The sequence below is a fragment of the Protomyctophum parallelum genome (assembly GCF_964188405.1).
Source record: "Protomyctophum parallelum genome assembly, chromosome: 20".
In the NCBI taxonomy this organism is placed as follows: domain Eukaryota; kingdom Metazoa; phylum Chordata; class Actinopteri; order Myctophiformes; family Myctophidae; genus Protomyctophum; species Protomyctophum parallelum.
In genome coordinates this window covers 20,056,333-20,075,815 of record NC_139718.1, presented here as the reverse complement: position 1 = coordinate 20,075,815, position 19,483 = coordinate 20,056,333, and the positions used below count along the sequence as shown (strand labels likewise).

General features: G+C 43.2%; 1 protein-coding gene across 4 annotated transcripts in view; it reads right to left on the bottom strand.

Annotated features, from left to right (window-relative positions):
• rps6ka1 (ribosomal protein S6 kinase a, polypeptide 1) overlaps positions 1-19,483 on the bottom strand; it is a gene marked incomplete at its 5' end in the record, with an annotated part of 76,385 nt that overhangs the window by 6,760 nt on the left and 50,142 nt on the right. For 2 of the 4 annotated variants that reach the window (XM_083791269.1, XM_083791268.1), the window contains 18 exons: positions 36-153; positions 257-333; positions 707-868; positions 1,558-1,716; positions 1,874-1,963; positions 3,024-3,149; positions 3,775-3,905; positions 4,293-4,395; positions 4,763-4,827; positions 5,070-5,158; positions 6,313-6,383; positions 6,534-6,676; positions 7,588-7,625; positions 9,154-9,260; positions 10,152-10,231; positions 11,240-11,320; positions 12,505-12,586; positions 13,028-13,144. In XM_083791269.1, coding sequence (XP_083647395.1) covers positions 36-153; positions 257-333; positions 707-868; positions 1,558-1,716; positions 1,874-1,963; positions 3,024-3,149; positions 3,775-3,905; positions 4,293-4,395; positions 4,763-4,827; positions 5,070-5,158; positions 6,313-6,383; positions 6,534-6,676; positions 7,588-7,625; positions 9,154-9,260; positions 10,152-10,231; positions 11,240-11,320; positions 12,505-12,586; positions 13,028-13,144 — 1,839 coding nt within the window. Of the gene's footprint in view, positions 1-35; positions 154-256; positions 334-706; positions 869-1,557; positions 1,717-1,873; positions 1,964-3,023; positions 3,150-3,774; positions 3,906-4,292; positions 4,396-4,762; positions 4,828-5,069; positions 5,159-6,312; positions 6,384-6,533; positions 6,677-7,587; positions 7,626-9,153; positions 9,261-10,151; positions 10,232-11,239; positions 11,321-12,504; positions 12,587-13,027; positions 13,145-14,217; positions 14,469-18,675; positions 18,715-19,483 lie in introns of those variants that run through there. The other 2 variants (XM_083791267.1, XM_083791266.1) reach the window with 2 other exon arrangements.

Sequence of the window (19,483 nt, the reverse complement as noted above, 5' to 3'; positions counted from 1 at the left end):
TGTATAATGGGAAAGTTTGGCTTGACTTGCTGTACCTTGGCAGCGTCAGACACAGAGTCCCAGTTGCCTCCAGTCAGCCTGAAGTGGCCGCTGCCTATTCGGCTCAGGATCTCATTTGGAGTGTCCTCAGGTCCATTGGCAAATGGAGTGAAGCTGGTGAATAGAGGACAAGACAGAGCATTTAGCGGGTATGACAGAGAGGTGACTGTAATGTTTTTAAATGAGCGAGTTTGTGCAAGTAAGTGATCCTATATACCCAGCAAGCATCGTGTAGAGTAATACTCCTAAACTCCAGATGTCACAGCCTTCATCGTAACCCTGGCGCTTTAACACCTGCCAACACAGACGTAGGTGAGAGTAGTATCATACAGTGCACATGTCACACTTCAATGTCTGAGACTTTAACAAAACAATAAGGCACGCACATCCACTCACTAAAAATCAGGTTACTAAAAACCGCACATTGGGTCACACTACAAAGCTTAAACACTATTTTGGTTCCTTTTTACACTATTGGACATGATGTTTCAAGCCTACCGGCTCTTCATCCAACACTTACATTATACTTCTACATTACTAGTACAATTAGTGACAGAGGGCACACTTACAATGTTTCACCATTTGTGGCCACGACACCCATTAACATATGTGATGGTGGTGAGATTAACCCACTCACTCAAAACCTCCTTTTGGAGATTCAGCTTACCTCAGGAGCTACGAAGTTAGCAGTGTAGCATGGGGTCATCAGCAGACCATTGTTGGCTCGCAGCTGCTTGGCAAAGCCAAAGTCACAGATCCTGATGGACTCAGGGTTACCCGACTCATCTACATACAGAATGTTACTGGGTTTCAGGTCTCTGTGCACCACCTGGAGGTAGAAGAGAAAGGATGGAGAACATAAAGGAATGAGGAAGAGTTTGAGAAAGACTAATGTGAAAGAAATCAAGATCAATCTAATAATGGCATGGTATCTATGTCAAGAATCAAACACAGATACAAGGTTGAAAATGTAACCAGAAATGGCCACCAGAGGGCAACAGAAGTCCCAAACTAATGTCTGGAAGTCCCCAAAACATGATCAATCATTGGCTATTAATATAATATGTTACTGCGTATGTGTGCAGTTTGTGAATGAAGCCACATCAATATATTTGACTACAATCAACTTTCTTCAGGAGCTTCACTTTACTTCACAGCAGCAGCAGCTGTGTTTGGTCTACATTTGAGTGTGACAGATATACGTACACACATAAATACAAACCTTGTTCTAGAAGGCTTGCCCTATGTCCACACTATATAAAAGACAGACCTACTATCCCTACAATAGCCACATTGTTCCATTTTCAAATCCGAGATGTTTTAGTTCACAGAACAACAGATATATATAACCGATTTCCTTCTAGTAGTCAATTTACCTTGACTGTACCATATATCATTGTATGAAGCTTCATGCTTTGCAAGGTATGACATTCCAAACTCAATGGAGTTTGTAATGTATGACAGTGCAAACTCAATGGAGATTGTACTGTTTGGACATCTACTGGATCAGTTTCTCACCCCTTGTGAGTGGAGGTACTCCGCCGTTTTGGTGATGGTGTGAAGCACAGCGCTGGCCTCCCTCTCAGAGAAGAACTTCTGTTTGAGGATCCGATCCAGCAGCTCTCCTCCTCTCATCAGCTCTGTCACCATGTAAACTTGCTTGCCATTGTCGTACACCTGAGATACACATAAACTCATACTGTCACTTCTTAAACATGGTTCCTTAATATCACAGGCCTTAGGGGTGGGTGGGGGTGTGTGTGTGTGTGTGTGTGTGTGTGTGTGTGTGTGTGTGTGTGTGTGTGTGTGTGTGCGCATGCACGTTCATACTCACATCCTTCAGTGTTATGATGTTGGGGTGCTGTCCATATCTCAGGAGAATCTCTATCTCCTCAGAGGGATCTGCACTCGTCTTGTCAATCATCTGTCCAACACACAAAAGCACCCATAACCCACTGGGACCAGGTTTGAGGCGTTCACAGAGACGTGCCAGATGTATCGATGCAGGTGCATGCCAGGATTTAGCCTCAAAATCAATCAATTATTTATTTTCTTTAGAACATTCGGTTGCTTTGAGATCATATTGTGTAAGAAGGTTGGAGCATAAAATATGTACTTTAGGTCAGATGCCCCTAGCTAAGCATAACTCACTTTTACACTATTATTGGCATGTGAGGGGCAGCCATTAATGCTGGCTTTGCCTTTCCATACCAATAAAATCTGCCTCTGTGTGCTTGCCAGAGTTGCGGAAAAAGAGGTGTCACACCTCAATTAAAAAGAAAAAAAAAAAACAATTTGTGTACAGAAAAAGAGGCTGAAGGTGCATACTGTACAAAGTGTACATACTGTAACTCCACGTACAAGTGCAGGTTTCATGTAATCAATTCCCAACAGAACCCCAAACCTGTTGTTTGAGGGAGCGCTGGTTTCAGTTATATACTTCATCGCCCGACAGTGTTGCATACAGAGAATAGCTGACATATAAAATCACAACACAACGTGGATGCGACTGCTGTGAGCTTGAAGGTCTGCTATTCTCGGCCATTCTATGCATGTGACGGAGCATAAATTAGGCTGGGGGTCTGCAGCTACGTGAGCAAGCAGTCTCTGCTGCCATGAGGGAGCGCTCCCTCTAGTCTGTTCTAATGACAGCAACTGGAGGTCGGGTTTGAAGGACAACTGCTTTTAGAATTGCCATTGTTTACACACAACGGAAACCAAAGAGTTTCTTATGTGTCAAGTAAGAGTGGGACATCACAGTAAACATCCTAAGCACTCTTCCTCCACACTAGGAGGAAAACAGCATCTTAATGTTTGATGGGATGCATCTTTACACACGAGTGCTGTGACCATTTTCCATTGTCTCTTATGAGCGGCAGGGTGCTTTTGGTCGCCTGCCTGCGTGCGCATACTGGTTCTCATCAGTGTGACATTGTGTCTGATAAGGGGTCTATCAGACGTTGTTTCACTGTATGTGTTCTGACCTTCACAGCGTATTCCGTGTTGGTGGCTTTGTGAACACAGCGTTTGCAGACAGAGAAAGAACCCATTCCGATGTCCTCCTTCAACACATAGCCATCACTGAAGCACAGGTTCTTCCCATGTAACTGCTACAGAGAGAAAGAGAGAGAGAGAGAGAGAGAGAGAGAGACACCAAGCGTTATGGATTTAAGCATACCTACTGTAGTAGCGTTGCCTGGCTCCCACAAACCTACAAGTTTGTATATTACTATACTTTTTTTAAGCGATTTTGGCCATTTTTAACCATAAGCCTAAAGAAACTGCTGCATTGTGTTGTGTGCTGCATTGTGAGCTTGCAGATCGGCTATTTATCGGTGCACAACACCAGTGAGCAACCAAGTGTAAATCATCATCTATCTCTAATCCCAAAACTGAGTGAATCTTTTCGTAATTGTAAACTCTATTTTTTTTTGTTACCATAAAACACAATTCCTCTTGTGAGGATCAGGAAACCGGTCCTCACAATGTCTATCTCTTAAATTCTACTATACTTGTGGAGACACGCGCACACCCCTACATAGCCAAGCATGGAACAGGATCTAAAGATGTTTACTGCAGTTTATTCCCAAATTAGTACTGAATTATTGAATTTGCCTCATCCCCCAGTCTGGCTCATTCCCCCCCAGGGAACCCTGAGGGTCCCTGGACCGCACATTGAGAACCACTGGGATACGAGAAGTGGTGGGCGTGTCCCATGAGTGAGTGACAGCTGACCTGGACCACTGGGTGTGGAGCGGGCTTGGCCGTCTCGTCTAAGCCCTCCTCCTCCAGCATGGTGGAGGCCACAAAGCTGAAGCCTCTGAACAGATTGTGGGCTCCGGCGCTGGGGGGCACACCTGGGGAGTCTGGAGGGTACAGTAGCAGCACATGGGTTAGGGCTAGACAGGGGTACTTTACACTACCTACAGACGCTAGTATGTATTATGTAAGACAGATCCAATGTATTGCAAACATATCAAGACCCATATCTAAGGAATGGTATAGCAAAACTGGGAAAGGCATACTATGCACTTTGTCACAGCATTCTTTTTATATAGAATATTTTCATTGACATTTTCTTGGTAACATACATTACATACACTTACACTATCACACACATAATTATAGCCTTGCACTTGCCCAATTATTAAAAAAAAACCCAAAAAACCCAATAACAATACATGAATTAATTAATTTAAATAATAATTAAATATCTTTACCATATGAAATCTATATTTAACCCAGACGCTGACCTTTTGGCGTACGTGAGGTGAACTCTGGGTCAAAGTAGAAGGTGTCATCTGGGCGTGCCACGGCCGGTTTGAACGGAGGGGGGAGCTCTCTCCTGAAGAGTTTCTGAAATTAAGACGTGCAGTAGATAGAAATAGAGAAGACACGGATGTTGATTGTAAGACTTTTGACATTTTCTAATAAAAACCATAACCATTAGTATGTAAATTGTGTGCAATTCGAATAAGTACTACTACTTCTATGGCGTGCGCGTGTGTGTGTGTGTGTGTGTGTGTGTGTGTGTGTGTGTGTGTGTGTGTGTGTGTGTGTCTGGAGCTAATCTCGCAAACCGCTGGACCAATCAGGAGCAAACTTTGTATGCACTGGCCACAGAACCGACACTATTTCTTTAAATATGATTTATACTTAAAAAAGAAAAAAGTGAAAGTAGTAAAAGTAGGTAAGAGAATGAACGTATATACGGGTCACTCACATTCCAGTCGATGGTGGAGAAGAAGCAGTGGCGTTTGATCTCTTCTGTCCCGTCTGCTCCAGACCCTGTCAACCCAACAGTACCATAATGAGCAGCAAGAACCTCCACTAACACTTCATTCAATTTAACATCAAACACTTCCGTTGCCACTGCTGCATGCACTATATATATATATATATATATATATATATATATATATAGTCGCTGTCGGGTGTAAAGCTTGGCATTCAAAGAAAATCATCCTTAATGTTGAAGTGGGCATAACATTTATGATGATATGAATGAATGTTGAGTTGTTGGCACTAACCCAGCCTGTTGGCAGGGTTCCTCTTGAACAGAGCTCGGAGCAGAGACTGAGCATCAGCGCTCAGGAACTGAGGCATGCCTAGACGTGCCCTGCAGAGGATACAAACATACACAGAATTGGGAATTTAATAATCGATTAATTATTCACCTGATGGAACCACTTGAACCCTAGCATCCCTATTCTGTTAGTTTAAAATATTTAGTGTGTAGCAAAAGCAGGAAGAGCCCACTGTAGCATAAAGCCTAGTATAGAGTTTAAATGGTTAAAACTTGTATTCAGTAACAATCAGGCACATGTAGAGGGGGGGGGGGCGGCTAGGGGGGCTTGAGCACCTGCCTTTTGCATCAATAGGAGCTCATGTGGGGGCCAATAAGGGCTTGTGGGGGGCAATAAGGGCTTATGTGGGGGACCAATAAGGGCTTGTGTGGGGGGCCAATAAATGCCATTGGCCCTTCAAGACGAACATGTAATGATAAATTCCACTATCATAATTAATTCTCTTTTAATCTGCCATCAATCAGTTTTAGTTTCAGACTAATGAGAACATATTGCTTATTGCTTATATACTGTCCAATGACATGAAATGACACAAGGGAAGGACTCCACAAAAAGACCACCCCCAAAAATTGGTGCGCTATGTGCGCCCACACATGCGCCCTTTTCTGGAGTTTGAGCCCCGGCCCCCCCAATGCTCTCTGCACAGCCCTGGTAACAATAGAACTTCAGTGTGGCATCCCCACCCTGTGGAACTCTCTACCAATGCTCTCTGCACAGCCCTGGTAACAATAGAACTTCAGTGTGGCATCCGCACCCTGTGGAACTCTCTACCAATGGAGATTCGCCATGCTCTAACATTGGACTCTTTTAAGGCTGCCTTGAAAAAACAGAATGTGGAGGGGTGTTGTCCATTGTGGGTTTTTTTTTACTGCTAGTTGTGTTTTGTGTTTTTTTCTTTGTTTGTTTTTTCTTGTCTTTTTCTTTTGTGTAAGTCATGTGTAGTTTGTATGCTTTATTGTAAAATCAATTAAAAAAAACTTTGATGACAAAAAAAGGCTGCCTTGAAAAGACAGCTATTCTCTCAGGCTTATGGCAAATAGGTGTATGTGGTTTGTTAATTGTTTCTTAAATGTAAAGCATCCTTGAGTTCATGAAAGGTGCTATATAATTCAAGCTATTATTATTACTAGTCAGCGTTGTTTATTCTGCAACTAGATGGCTGATATACTTTTTACAAGTCACTCACTTCAGGATCATGCTCATAGTTTCTTTGCGGTCCTTCCCTTGGAATGGCAGTGAACCTGTTAACATCTCAAACTGGGACAGAGAACATAATGACTGTATTGAATCAATATACACATGCAATGGAAACAGAATTCTGTAAAGCATATAATTGCATTGACTTTGCATTTCAGGATATGATGTGCTATCAACTCGTTATCTGTATGACTGGACCTAGTGCCTCACCATCAGTACTCCATATGACCACCAGTCAGCACTGTGGTTGTGGCCCTGTCTGTTGACGACTTCTGGTGCCATGTACTCCACAGTACCACAGAAAGAGTAGGCTTTCTTCTCATGGTCAATGGCTTCTTTGCACAGGCCAAAGTCTGAAAGATACATTACACATACTTGTATATCATAGGTTTAATAACAGTATGGTGGTGGCAGCCTAATAGTCCACTAGCCAGAATGCTGAATCCATTCCATGCATTAGTTTTGCACAAAAACACTCCTTGGGCTAAAAATGGCCATAGCCATCATCACAAATGTGATGATGTCAGCACATTTTGGTTGACAAAATACATGATACATGATACAATGGTTGTGCGCCCCAAAATAGCAGATCTACAAGCTCACAGTGCATTGTGTTGTGAGCTTGCAGATTGACTCTTCAGCCTGCGACTGCCATGCGACAAAATACAATATCAGGCTTACAGGTTATAAAACAAGGGTTGACAACAGGATGATTGTTGGACTGATTTATTGCAACTGCAAGGGAAATATAGTTTGAGGGTGGTGAACAGACGCCCTTGAGCAATGCACGGCAGCAGTGCAGATAGCTGCTTAATGGCCAAGCATTTTGCTTGTGAAAGTGATATTGAGGTTCCAAAACATAATGTATGCTATATTTATGTTTCCATAATGTTTCCATTCCTCTTTGAAATCCTTTAGGTCAGTTTGATTCCAGTGGCAGGCCCAGAGGTACTGATATAAGGGAGGATAAGATGGGGTGTAATGATTAACTAAAATAAATAACACACAAACCCTATCTGGATGTGGAACGATAAGACTGTCAACACTGACTAATGATGAAGGTCAACAAGGGAGGCGCCGCGAACAAGTGTGTGTGTGTGTGTGTGTGTGTGTGTGTGTGTGTGTGTGTGTGTGTGTGTGTGTGTGTGTGTGTGTGTGTGTGTGTGTGTGTGTGTGTGTGTGTGCGTGGGTGCGTGCGTATGTGTGTCCAAGAGACACAAATAATGAACAAGAGTGAGATCAAAAGGAAAGAAAGTGAACTTACCTGTGAGTTTTATATGTCCCTCCTCGTCCAGCAAAATGCTACAACACAGACATGGTGTAATGTTACAAACATATATTGTCTAATTATTTTATTGTATACATTGTCTATGTCAGTGGTTCTCAAAGGGGTCCTTCAGGGTGTTCCCCCAACAGACATTTTATTTTACAGCTATTCAAAAACAGTCTATCTACAGACTCACATGTGATGCAAATGCAATACATTGTAGGCTTGAAGATCTGCCATTAAAAATAACTAAGGTATCAAACTGAGCGACAATGAATGTTTGAGAACCACTGGTCTGTGTGGATGGATGGTATGGTATGGATTGGTTGTAGGGGTGGTAGCCTGGTAGGTGTGTGGGAGGGAGGGTGTGTAGGTTATTGTAACCGGTTGGTATATATTCTACAACCTGTATTAAAAATAATATATAGAAAAAATATATATAGAAAAGAAAAACAAGAAAATGTGTGAGTACATTAGTCAATTTCTTAGACTTTTCTACTGTTCTACTACTAAAAATAATAATAATGGACTATTTCCAAGCAGTGCATTAGGAAACTGAGAAAAAAGAGGGGGGAAAGAGGGGGGGGGGAAGCTCTGCCAAACGATTTATTCATGTACTCTGTTAATGCACCGGATTACTCTGATTAAAACGCGGCACATCAAAGAGTGCACTGCACTCCAGCAGGGATTTTTTTTCTTTTTTCATAAAGCTTTTCCTTTTGCCGGGCCATCCATGGTAAATGTATACCTTAGATCCCTTTTAGACTCTAAAAGGGGTTAGTGGGTTTAAGGTGGTGTTATGAACCTGCTGATGCAATACACATGTAATATCACACCTTGGATACAAGCCACGGGTATGTGGGCCATGATTCACAAAGTGTGTGCGCGTGCTTGTACAAAACTTGTGAGGCCCAAATGTCCCCACATAACATGTACAGTAGAATAAATGGACATTGTGAGGACCATTTTCCTGATCCTCACAACGAAAATGCTATTTTGTGGTTTGATTGATTGACTGATTGCTATTTTAATTTCACAGTATGTAAATAGTAAATGGTGCATTTATATAGCAGCTTTATCCAAGGCGCTTTACAGAGATTGTGCATTACATTCACCCAGTCACACCGGAGCCAGAGGAAACCATGCAAGGCACCAACCTACACATCGGAAGCAATTAGGGGTTCAGAGTCTTGTTCAAGGACACTTCGACACCAACTCTGGGGGAACCCGGGTTTGAACTGGGTTTGAACTTTCGTTTTCTAAAAATGTCACTCAGAAAATTACCATCCTAAAATGTTGATGTCCTTAAAGTATAGAGGGTATGCGTGTGACATCATCATCATACCCTTTCATCATCAAACTTTCGGGACTTGACAGCCCACACATCCAAACAGAAAAGTCCTATTTGATTGCATTAAATGACTTTAAACAACATTAAATTCACTTTGTCACTCACTTCTCGATCTGTCATTCACTTTATGCATGCGCATACCCTCTATTGTAATAAAAACGCGTGCGTGCGTGCGCCAGCGTGCATGTGCAACAGTGCATGCATTCACTTACTTTTCAGGTTTGAGGTCTCTGTAGATGATGCCCAGTCCATGGAGGAAGTCCAGTCCTAGTAACAGCTCGGCTAAATAAAACTTCACATCCTCCTCTGTGAACATCACCTGGGATACAGATATAGACGAGAGATTAAATACAGAGATAAAATAAGCAAGCCTGATGAATCCAAATGTTGATCTGCAATGAACAATGGGAGCTACTGTAATTAATGTATGCAGACCATTTCTATGTCGTGGCTATATCTGCGTGTCCGGAGCTTTTTGAGATATTTAACTTTGATTTTATAAGCATATTATGTCATGTATAATATCATCAATAGGGTTGTGATCGGGCTGAAACCTTGCAGAAATTTGGAGTCCTAAGTTATAGATACATCATAGACAAGTAGTCTCACAAGCCAGACTGTTAACTTGACTTGCCTCGCACAATTAAAAAATGCTTCCGTCATAAAGTCTGGAGCACAGAAGCTTTGAAAATGTTCCGGGGCTAAAACAGATGTGACGCCTCCTCCCAGTTTCAGTTTAATCTTTACAGTCGTGCACATTTGTCCTAATATAAATCAGAATAATCAAAGCCTAAATACTGCTATATAAGCAAAAATGGAAAATGGAAATCCAAAAAGCTTCCTTTCTCGGCTTTTGGGATGTGTAGTTCCAGACTCTGTATAGCATTCAGAGATTGTGTAGTAGCGGTCTGGCTACGCGAAACAAATAGACAACTGACATGACAGATGACTGACGTCAAAGGCTGTCCACATGAAGTCCCAGATCCACATGGGAGTCCCAAGATCAATATAATTAGATATTTTACTATTCTGATCTTCTTTTCGTACCTGATTGCAAGAGTGAAAGTGCATGCATTTGACACTGCGGTTTACAGTACATATGACTTCTGCGCATTTTGCAGAAGTGGCAAATGCATCACTCTTGATTCTCTTTATGTTCCTTATTTAAAATGTCAAACTATACCTCATCATCAAAAACAAAGTGACCCACCTCCTTAGACAGCCTGGTGAAGAGATCTCCACCTCGAAGGAAATCCAGGATAAGGTAGAGTTTCCCCTCTGTCTGGAAGGCTAGACACATTCACAAACAAAAAAAGTATTCTATCAAAAGAAAATACCAGTAGTAATAATAAGTAAGTAATACAAATTAAATATAAAAGCAAACTACAAAAATGTGCTCCTCGGAGCACAGCTAGGTCTCCACCAGGGCAGATCTATAGCTTATGGTGGGCCAGCAATGTTTCACGGAAATTCTGTTTAAAATGGACCACTCCTGCAAAATTTGGAAGCTAACCAGGATGGAATATGAAAAATCATCACATGGCTATAGAGATAATGTGTACAGATTGGCATGATGTTTGGACAAAATTTGTAGGGAGTATTATTAAAAAAAAAAAAAAAAAACAGTTTTGCCAAATTCGGCCTCCTGGTGGCACAATAACAGGCCGATGTGAGAAAGGTGGTTTCTACTTGGCCTAGGAGTATGTGTACACAGTTTAATGCCAATCAGGTCAGTGGTTTCGGAGATTAGCTGCTCACAGACGGACACAAACACGGACTGACACACGGACGGACATGGCAATAACATAGTCTCAGCCACACCTTCGGCATGGCGAAGACAAGAAGATTACACTCAGATGTAACTTTACAACAGTACAACAGTCAAGTGCATTCACGGTTTCATGCAAGGCTGGGCAATATATAAAATATTGTGTATGGGTAACAGACCTTGGAAATGTGTGCGCTGAAGCAGTTTATTTAAGACAAAAGGATAAGTGAGACACAGTAGGAGGTTCATCTGTGTGTGAAGGCTTTATACTTGTACGGTAGATGAATAAATATAGATGAGGGTCTCTCCTTTCAAGAGATGGCCAGCACTCATAGATTTCCCCAGTAGGAAATCTAAATAGGGCATGGTATGCAGCACCTAGGGGTGGTATCACAGATAGCACAGTAGCTGATACTGTTGGACTGAGAACAGAGGTATGCAGCTCAAAACAACCCGTCGTGAGCATGTGGATCTCCTATTTAATCTAAGTGTAATTAAGCATAATGCTCATCAGGGCCAGGCTGACTCACCATAGTGCAGTTTGACAACAAATGGGTGATTGACATCTGCCAGGATGTCCCTCTCCATCTTGGTCCTCAATCGGTCTCTCACTGTATAGAGGGAAACTCTGTCAGTTTGTGTACATAATGTATGTGTGTGTGCATACAGTATGTACCGTTTCATCCCATCAGGAGAAAGAAACCATTTATCAGCCTAAATGTTACAGTGGTCCATTTCCATTCCAATGTTGTCCTTTTGTTTCTTCACTTCCGCTCTTTTATCCTGTATGGCTGCATCTCCTGATGAAATTGGTATCCCGACTTGGAAATGTACCATATTTTCTGTTTACTAAAGAGCTGGAGAAAGGAGAGACCCCTGCTACAAACACTATTATGAATCTATTTAACACTAATAAATCACTTAACGCTGTACATCAATGTATCCGTGTAGTCGGTAATGATGTGGAGATAATCGATGCAACTGGTGTGCAAATATTGCCAATCGCATCATTTCATCTTGATGGCTGTGTGAACAAATCAGTTCCCATGGTGTTTATTACAGAATCAAAGCCTCCCAGGGAGACCGCAGCACCTGTAAGCAGAATGGGAAAGCGGAAATTGGCCAGCCTACCGTAATGAAACAGCCAGACTACATCTAGGTCTCTTTTACACACACACACACACACACACACACACACACACACACACACACACCCACACACACACACACACACACACAAAGAGCAGATGCCCTCTGAACTGAAACCGAGTGCTTCGCCAATGTGGTTAAACATCACAAAAGGAAGAAACTGAAAGCGTTGCCAACTTGGATCAGTCAAACTTTAACCTCTTTCAACATTTTGTTGTAATTTGTTACTGTATCCCAGTCCCAGATCTCTCTTGTTTTTGTTTTTCTGTTGCTGTTGTGTTACCCGTTTGTATTGTCTTGCATACATTTGAAATTCAATTATTCAATTATTTTCATAAATGACAACATTTTCAGAAATTAGCTAAAGTAGTAGAAGTAGATCAATAACACATTGTGATGCACTGCACTGCAGGCTTGTAGATTCGCTATTTTCACCATGTGACATCATTGTACTTCATAGTGACTATGACACTATTTGTTCCCCAAGTGGAGATATATATTTATTTTTACATGCCGACTGTTTTTCAGAGAGGTCAGAATGCAGAACCACTACTGGAAGGCATTCAGCTTCATGCACAAGGACACCATATGGGGTCATCTCTAACCAGTGTGAGGCAACCCACAGGTGTACCACAGGGTAGCATACCTTTAAGTGTGGCCTTCTTGAGCACCTTCATGGCATAGAGCTGGTTGTCATCAGGAGGGGTCACCTTTCGCACTAGGAACACCTACCCCCCCCCCCCCCCCCCCCCCCACACACACACACACACACACACACACACACACACACACACACAATGACCCTCTGTGACTCTGAGAAAGCAAGGATGTGAGGCACGGAGAGTAGAGACAGAGGCCTCTGTCTGGAGGGCGGTAAGCATTCATGTTTATTTGCTGCTACTTGATGGGTTCCCAAGTTTGACGTGCAACAGTGGAATGGGTAAAGCTGGTGCCAGTATTTGCCAGTTAGATATGGCTGGCATTGGTCAAATAGTATCAGTAGAATATTTATACCATTACTCGGAATCTCTGTGCTGATAGGAGATTGTTAGCACCTGCATGGAACTCAGTCAAAATAGACGTGCAGAGGAGTTGTTGGCAGAGTGCACCAGTTTACCATTAAACTAGAGACTTGTGTGTGTGTGTGTGTGTGTGTGTGTGTGTGTTACCTTGCCAAAGGAGCCCTGTCCCAGGACTTTGAGCAGTTCGAATTGGGATGCATCAGCCTTCTCTGATCCTTCTTTGACCACATGGGTGATGTTGATTTCTTTAATGTCCGTGTCCTCCTGGCAGGAGAGAGAGAGAGGGGAAGAATGACATATAATAAGTTAGTCAATTAATCAATCCTTTGACTAGTAGGCATAGATCGGAGCGCAAAGTAAAGCATTTGAGGACAAAAAAGATAGAGTTTGCAGCACTGCTGTGAGGGATACAGAAGAAAAATGTTGCGACAAGAATGATGTTTGTTCAGTGTGACAAAGGCACTTCCTTCACAAGGATGCCTCCTGTCCTGCTCTTAACTGCACCAGAAAAGAAGTTCACCGGCAGAGGAAGAATGCTGTGCGTGCGTGCGGCAGCTGTGGGAACCTGTTTTTTTAATGGTCTGACGCGGTGTACTCTCATTGTCAAGTAACCTACTATGTGCAATTTTCAAATAGATTAGAACTGATTGGTATGCAACTTGGATGGCGCTTGGCCTGGGCGCTGCGGGTGTTAAAAAAAAGGGGGAAAAATGAAAAAAAAACACTACCTTCACCCAGTGAGGCTTATTGATTACACAGGGAGACTGGGACTCAGTGGGACTGTCATTTTCCAAACTCGATATTAAATATGTGATTAACAAGGATTTATTTCATAATTAGTGGCTATTATCCACGATAGTGATCCCGCCCAAGCCTAATCCTCTCTTCAATACAACACTACAGTGGGTGTTAACACTGATCATCCTAAACCATGGCAAATTAACCTGTAACAAAAGCATCGTACCATAAATAAACCACAAGACTTCAACAGCCAACCAGGCTATTAGAACCAAGGAGTTGATTGATTGACAACACAGGAAACCAAAACATGCACAATGTGCAGGTTTCCTGCAGCACAAATAATAGGCTACCAGTAAATACTCAATGTACTGGACTGTACTGCAAGGTTAGTCACATACTGTACTGTGCAATATGCATTATAAAATTACAGGAAAGCCTATAATATGCAGGGATATCTGCTGACATTCCTTTTCCACCCTTTTTCACTCAAGAAATTTAAAACATTTGCATTATTATTATTAAAATTAGCTCTCTGCTGCACAGTGAATGGTTCATCAAGCTACCAGCCTTGTTCGCCCTGTGCAACATCACTTTACCGTCCAGTGGATCCTGTTGGGAGATGTGGAGGAGTCTGTATCATCACAATAGCCTGTTGTTGTTGTTGCGTCGGTGTTGTCGTCGCTATTGTTAGCGGTGCTGCTAGCGAAAGCTTTGCCCTGCTGCTTCCTTAACAGGTACAGTGTTAGCAAACGAGTCAAGTTGAACTTTCTCTTGTCCTTCTCCATCTCAGCCTCACCCTGCCCGCCGCTCGGAAATCCTACCCATCTTCATACCATGTCAAACGCATGCAAACACACGCTACCTCACACCATCAAACTCACACCCTAACGTAGAAAGTTACATGCAGGCACATATGTTGTTGCTGTCACAGCAGGACTGGAGCCCTGTGGACTGCAGACAGTGAATAAAGAATGTCTCTTTCTCAGAATTATTTCTGCATCTCCCAATCTCTCTGGCTTTTCATCGCCTACTCTCTCTGCAGGGGGCCCCCTATCTAGTTCATCTCTTTCTCCTTCTCATCATTCTCTCTTGGTTATCTCTCTCCTCTCTTTCAGTGGTTAGCCCTGTCTGTCCTCTGAGCTCTGACTGTAGCTGAAGTGAAATGAGGCAGGAAGGAGGAAGAGCATGCTCTCTCTTCGTTACTCTCTCTCTCTCTCTCTCTCCCTCTCCCTCTCTCCGTCTCTCTCATGCTCACTCTCCCAACCAAATCTGCACCCCAGAAAGCCCACACACAAAACAGAGAGAGAGAGAGAGAGAGAGAGAGAGAGAAGAGAATGAATTGTATTGTCACATTACGTGACAGATAGATCTGTGTCCCCATTAACCACTTGAACCCTAGCATCCCCAGCTAACATTTGGTGAAAAAAACACCAGCTCTACAAGCTCACAATGCGTAGGCCTGTCACAATTAATGTATAATCGCAAATATATTTTATATTCACATTTATTTTTGCATAATAATTGTCACAATCGCCATAATAATTTCCATGTTGAACAATGTTCCAGCATTTTCAAATAAAAAAACAATAGTGGAAACAGCAGATCCACAAGGACACGTATGTTTTGCGGTGTGATGCATTGTGAGCTTGTAGATCGCCATGTCCACTATTTATATATTTTATTTGAAAGTACAAAATTGTTAAATATGTCAGTCGGTTTGCCCTGTGCAATTTTTGTTCGCCCTAACAATGCGTCGCAACGCAATGCGTTAGACGAGGTTCTACAACTAGTAACATCCTCTAGTCTAGACCTACCACTTGTCCTCTTGACCCTGTCCCGTCTCCAATCTTCCAGACCATCGCACCTGATCTGCTCCCCTTCATCACCTCCATCATCAACACCTCAGTAACCTCAGGCTGCGTCCCATCTGCCCTCAAGTCAGCCAGAGTAACACCACTCCTCAAGAAACCAAGCCTTGACCCCTCAGATGTCAAGAACTACAGACCGGTATCACTCCTTTCATTTATTTCTAAAACCATTGAACGTGTTGTCTCCAACCAGCTCTCTCTCCATCTCTCACAGAACAACCTGCTGGATCCCAACCAGTCCGGATTCAAGAAGGCCCACTCCACAGAAACTGCCCTGCTGGCAGTCACAGAAGCACTACATGCTGCCCAAGCTGCTTCCCACTCTGCAGTACTGATTCTCCTAGACCTATCAGCAGCATTTGACACAGTGAACCACCAGCTGCTCCTAGACACCCTAGCGGATCTAGGCATCGGTGGAACGGCACTAAAGTGGTTCTCCTCCTACCTCACCGACCGGACCTACCAGGTTTCCTGGAAAGGTCTGTTATCATCCCCCCGAACCCTCCAAACTGGGGTCCCACAGGGATCTGTACTTGGTCCCCTCCTTTTCTCACTGTACACTAAATCCCTTGGCACTATCATCTCTGCTCACAATATATCCTATCACTGCTACGCCGATGACACACAACTGTTTCTATCCTTCCCCCCCCTCTGCCTCTCAGGTGGAAGAGCGCATCACTGCATGCCTGGCTGACATCTCACAGTGGATGTCCTCCAACCACCTCAAGCTGAACCCAGACAAGACTGAGCTTCTCTTCTTCCCAGCTAAGTCCTGCCCTATGCGGGAGCTAACTATTTCCGTAGACAACGCCCTGGTAACGTCTGTCCCAACAGCCAGGAATCTTGGTGTTGTCCTGGACAGTCAGCTCTCGTTCAAAGCTCACATCACAGCTGTCACTCGATCCTGTAGGTTCACACTCTATAACATACGACGAATTAGACCGTTCCTCACCCAGGAATCAGCCTAGCTCCTAATCCAGACAACAGTCTTGTCAAAACTCGACTATTGTAATTCCCTCCTTACTGGCCTACCAGCATGTGCACTTAAGCCTCTCCAGCTGATCCAAAATGCTGCAGCTCGCTTGGTCTTCAACCAGCCAAAATTCTCACATGTCTCCCCCCTGCTCCGCTCCCTCCACTGGCTCCCGGTCGCTGCCCGCACAGAATACAAAACTCTGATGCTGGCATTCAAAGCAACCAAAGGTATGGCTCCCCCATATCTTGCAAGTATGATTGAACCCTACAAACCCTACCGCTCACTCAGATCAGCCAATGCAGGGAAGCTGGAAGTACCCTCACTAAAAACGCTGGGACAACGCTCCACACGTCCCAAACTCTTCTCCCTTCTGGCTCCAAAACTGTGGAATGCACTTCCCATTGCAGTCAGAACTGCAGCATCACTCCCAATCTTCCGCCGTAGCCTGTAAAACCCACCTTTTCAGACTCCATCATGGCCCATAGCACTTACCCTACCCCCTTAGATAGCATTTCTGTTGACTTAGATAGCATTTGACACAGACTTGACACAGACACAGATATGTACTTGTTAGTACATATGTATAGCATAGTAGTAAATATGTATAGTTTATATGTATAGTGTATGAATAGTTTCATTATATAGATATTCCACTGTTACTTTCTTAGCTTACGCATGTTTCATGATAAATGCTTTTATGTGATGTATTCCCATGCTTTTTGTTCTTGCTTAATGTAAGTCGCTCTGGATTAAGAGCGTCTGCTAAATGCCTAAATTGTAAATTGTAAATTGTTGTGACCGATCGGATATTTCTGGTAAAGATCAGCCCTTTTCGGTTAACCAAGTACAGTATAAAGTTTGATGGTTAAGTCTGAGTGGGGTCTTGCCTCAACCTGCAATCCTGTGCCACTACCCTTCTCTCTCGCAACTGCTTGGATTTAGAGGCTATGTAAGGGAAAGGGGAAGGGGGGGTGATGCCACCTCCCTCAGTGTCAACATCGCAGGGAGGCCCTGAGGATTCGCTGCTGTGACTGAGCCGGCGGTTTCCTGCTCTTCTAGTTTTTGCTCCAGCATCCAGCTTAAAAGTTACGGTCTCTCTCACCCCGAAGCGCTATATGCTTGGTTGCTCACAATGGGCCATAGCAAGACACATTGTGAGCTTGTGACTTACCCAAGATCCAACCCTTGATCCGTGCCAAACAGGTAGGAATTGTGTAGAATTTGTATAGTCTTTGACTCTTTGGTCTAACTCGGCCAGAGACTGAACCCGAACAACCAAGTCTCAGGGCAGACACACTAACCACAGGGCTACTGAGCTGCTTTATGCATATACATATACTGTATGCCTCAGTTTATCTCAGACTCAGTAGTGAGTATTAGCATTACATGACATTAAACACTCACACAGAAACCATGCCTAAGGTGGTAGTGGTACACATTCACAAATTGATGCGAGATGCAATCATGCAAGGCACCAACGTCCTCATGGATGGGTTCAGTGTCTTGCTCAAGGACACTACAACATAAAGCCAGGGATTGAACCATGGACCTTCTGGCTTTCCTACTTTATCTCCAGCCACTGTCACTTTTCTACAAGAGATTGTAACCTCAAATGGTACAATATCAAGGAGCCTTTTTTGATTCGTGGTGGTGCAGTGGGAGTGACGCCCTGGGATGGGGGGGTGTTGAAATATCTGAAAAACGAATAAAAGATGACTCATGACTCATGAGTGAGTGTACTCCTTTTCCAGAGGACACGCAGAACAAATGTGCATCACAAAATAAACTTCTAACCGGATGACACTGTATCTCTTGCAAATACCTTTTAGCCTATCCGGAGGGGATGAAATTTGAAATGCGTGTTTGTTATTATGAAAGCCATCCGTGCCATATGCATCCCCGTGCTGTGCCGACAGTATCGAGCTACACGGAGATGCCGCAGCAAGTAGGACGTGCTGGATGAATCGTATTTGCTTAAGAAGGAGCTTATAGATAAGTAGCGGTGTGTGGGTGGTGAAAATGCATTAGAAACGGAAAAAGTACGCACATCTCTAAAAAACGTTCAGGTGCTGAACAAAAAGATACGTACAGGAGAAGGAGATAATGTCCGCTCCCACTGGAAATGTTATTTTTATAAAAGGATGATGTTTCGACCCCTTATGGGTCTTCGTCAGGTATATATTTTTTCTGTTTCTGGTGAAAATGCTTACCTCGACTTTAACTCTGGCAAAGTCCTTCTGTACCCAGGTGATATGGGACCTGTCCTGTGGGGGGCAGGTAATGTGGAATTCAGACAGGTCATAGTCAGGTTGTGTGTCAGAAGGTCAGTTGTAAAATGCCAATACGAGTGTCTAAATACAAGTACGCAAGTATGGTCGGACACACACACACACACACACACACACACACACACACACACACACACACACACACACACACACAGACAGGATGGTGATGCCACACTGGTGACAGGAAAATACCCCCCCCCCCCCCCCACTAAAACACACTGGTGACAGGAAATTTGCTCTTCCCTTCACTTCCTCTTCTGTGAAATGACTGATGTCATGTCTTGTGTTCTCGCTGGTTCAACACTGATCTGCTCACAGCTTGAGGCAAAAATGCAGTGCAGAATTTTATTTTACGGCACCATTGTCATTCGATAGAGTACTTTAAATGTAATTATGCTGATATGGCAAATTATGTTTCCAGTTTGTCTGATCGTGGTGATCATTATAATAAACCACTTTTGCACAGTGAGCAGTAAGCACAACATCCTGTTTCAAAATCGAAACGCTCAAGTGCAAATCACACTTTACAGCTTTTGAAAAAGTAACAATGCAGTCTTCACTTGACTTTGACGAAGTATTCACAGTCTTACTGTGAGAAGTAGCTAACGTAGGTAGGAGTTCAGTAAAAAATAGGTGAATGAATGAAATAAGCCTCAAAGATGAAGCCCATGATAACGTGCTCTGAAGGTCACAGGAAGGCATGCTGAAGATGCATCTAGCGTTTCCAGTC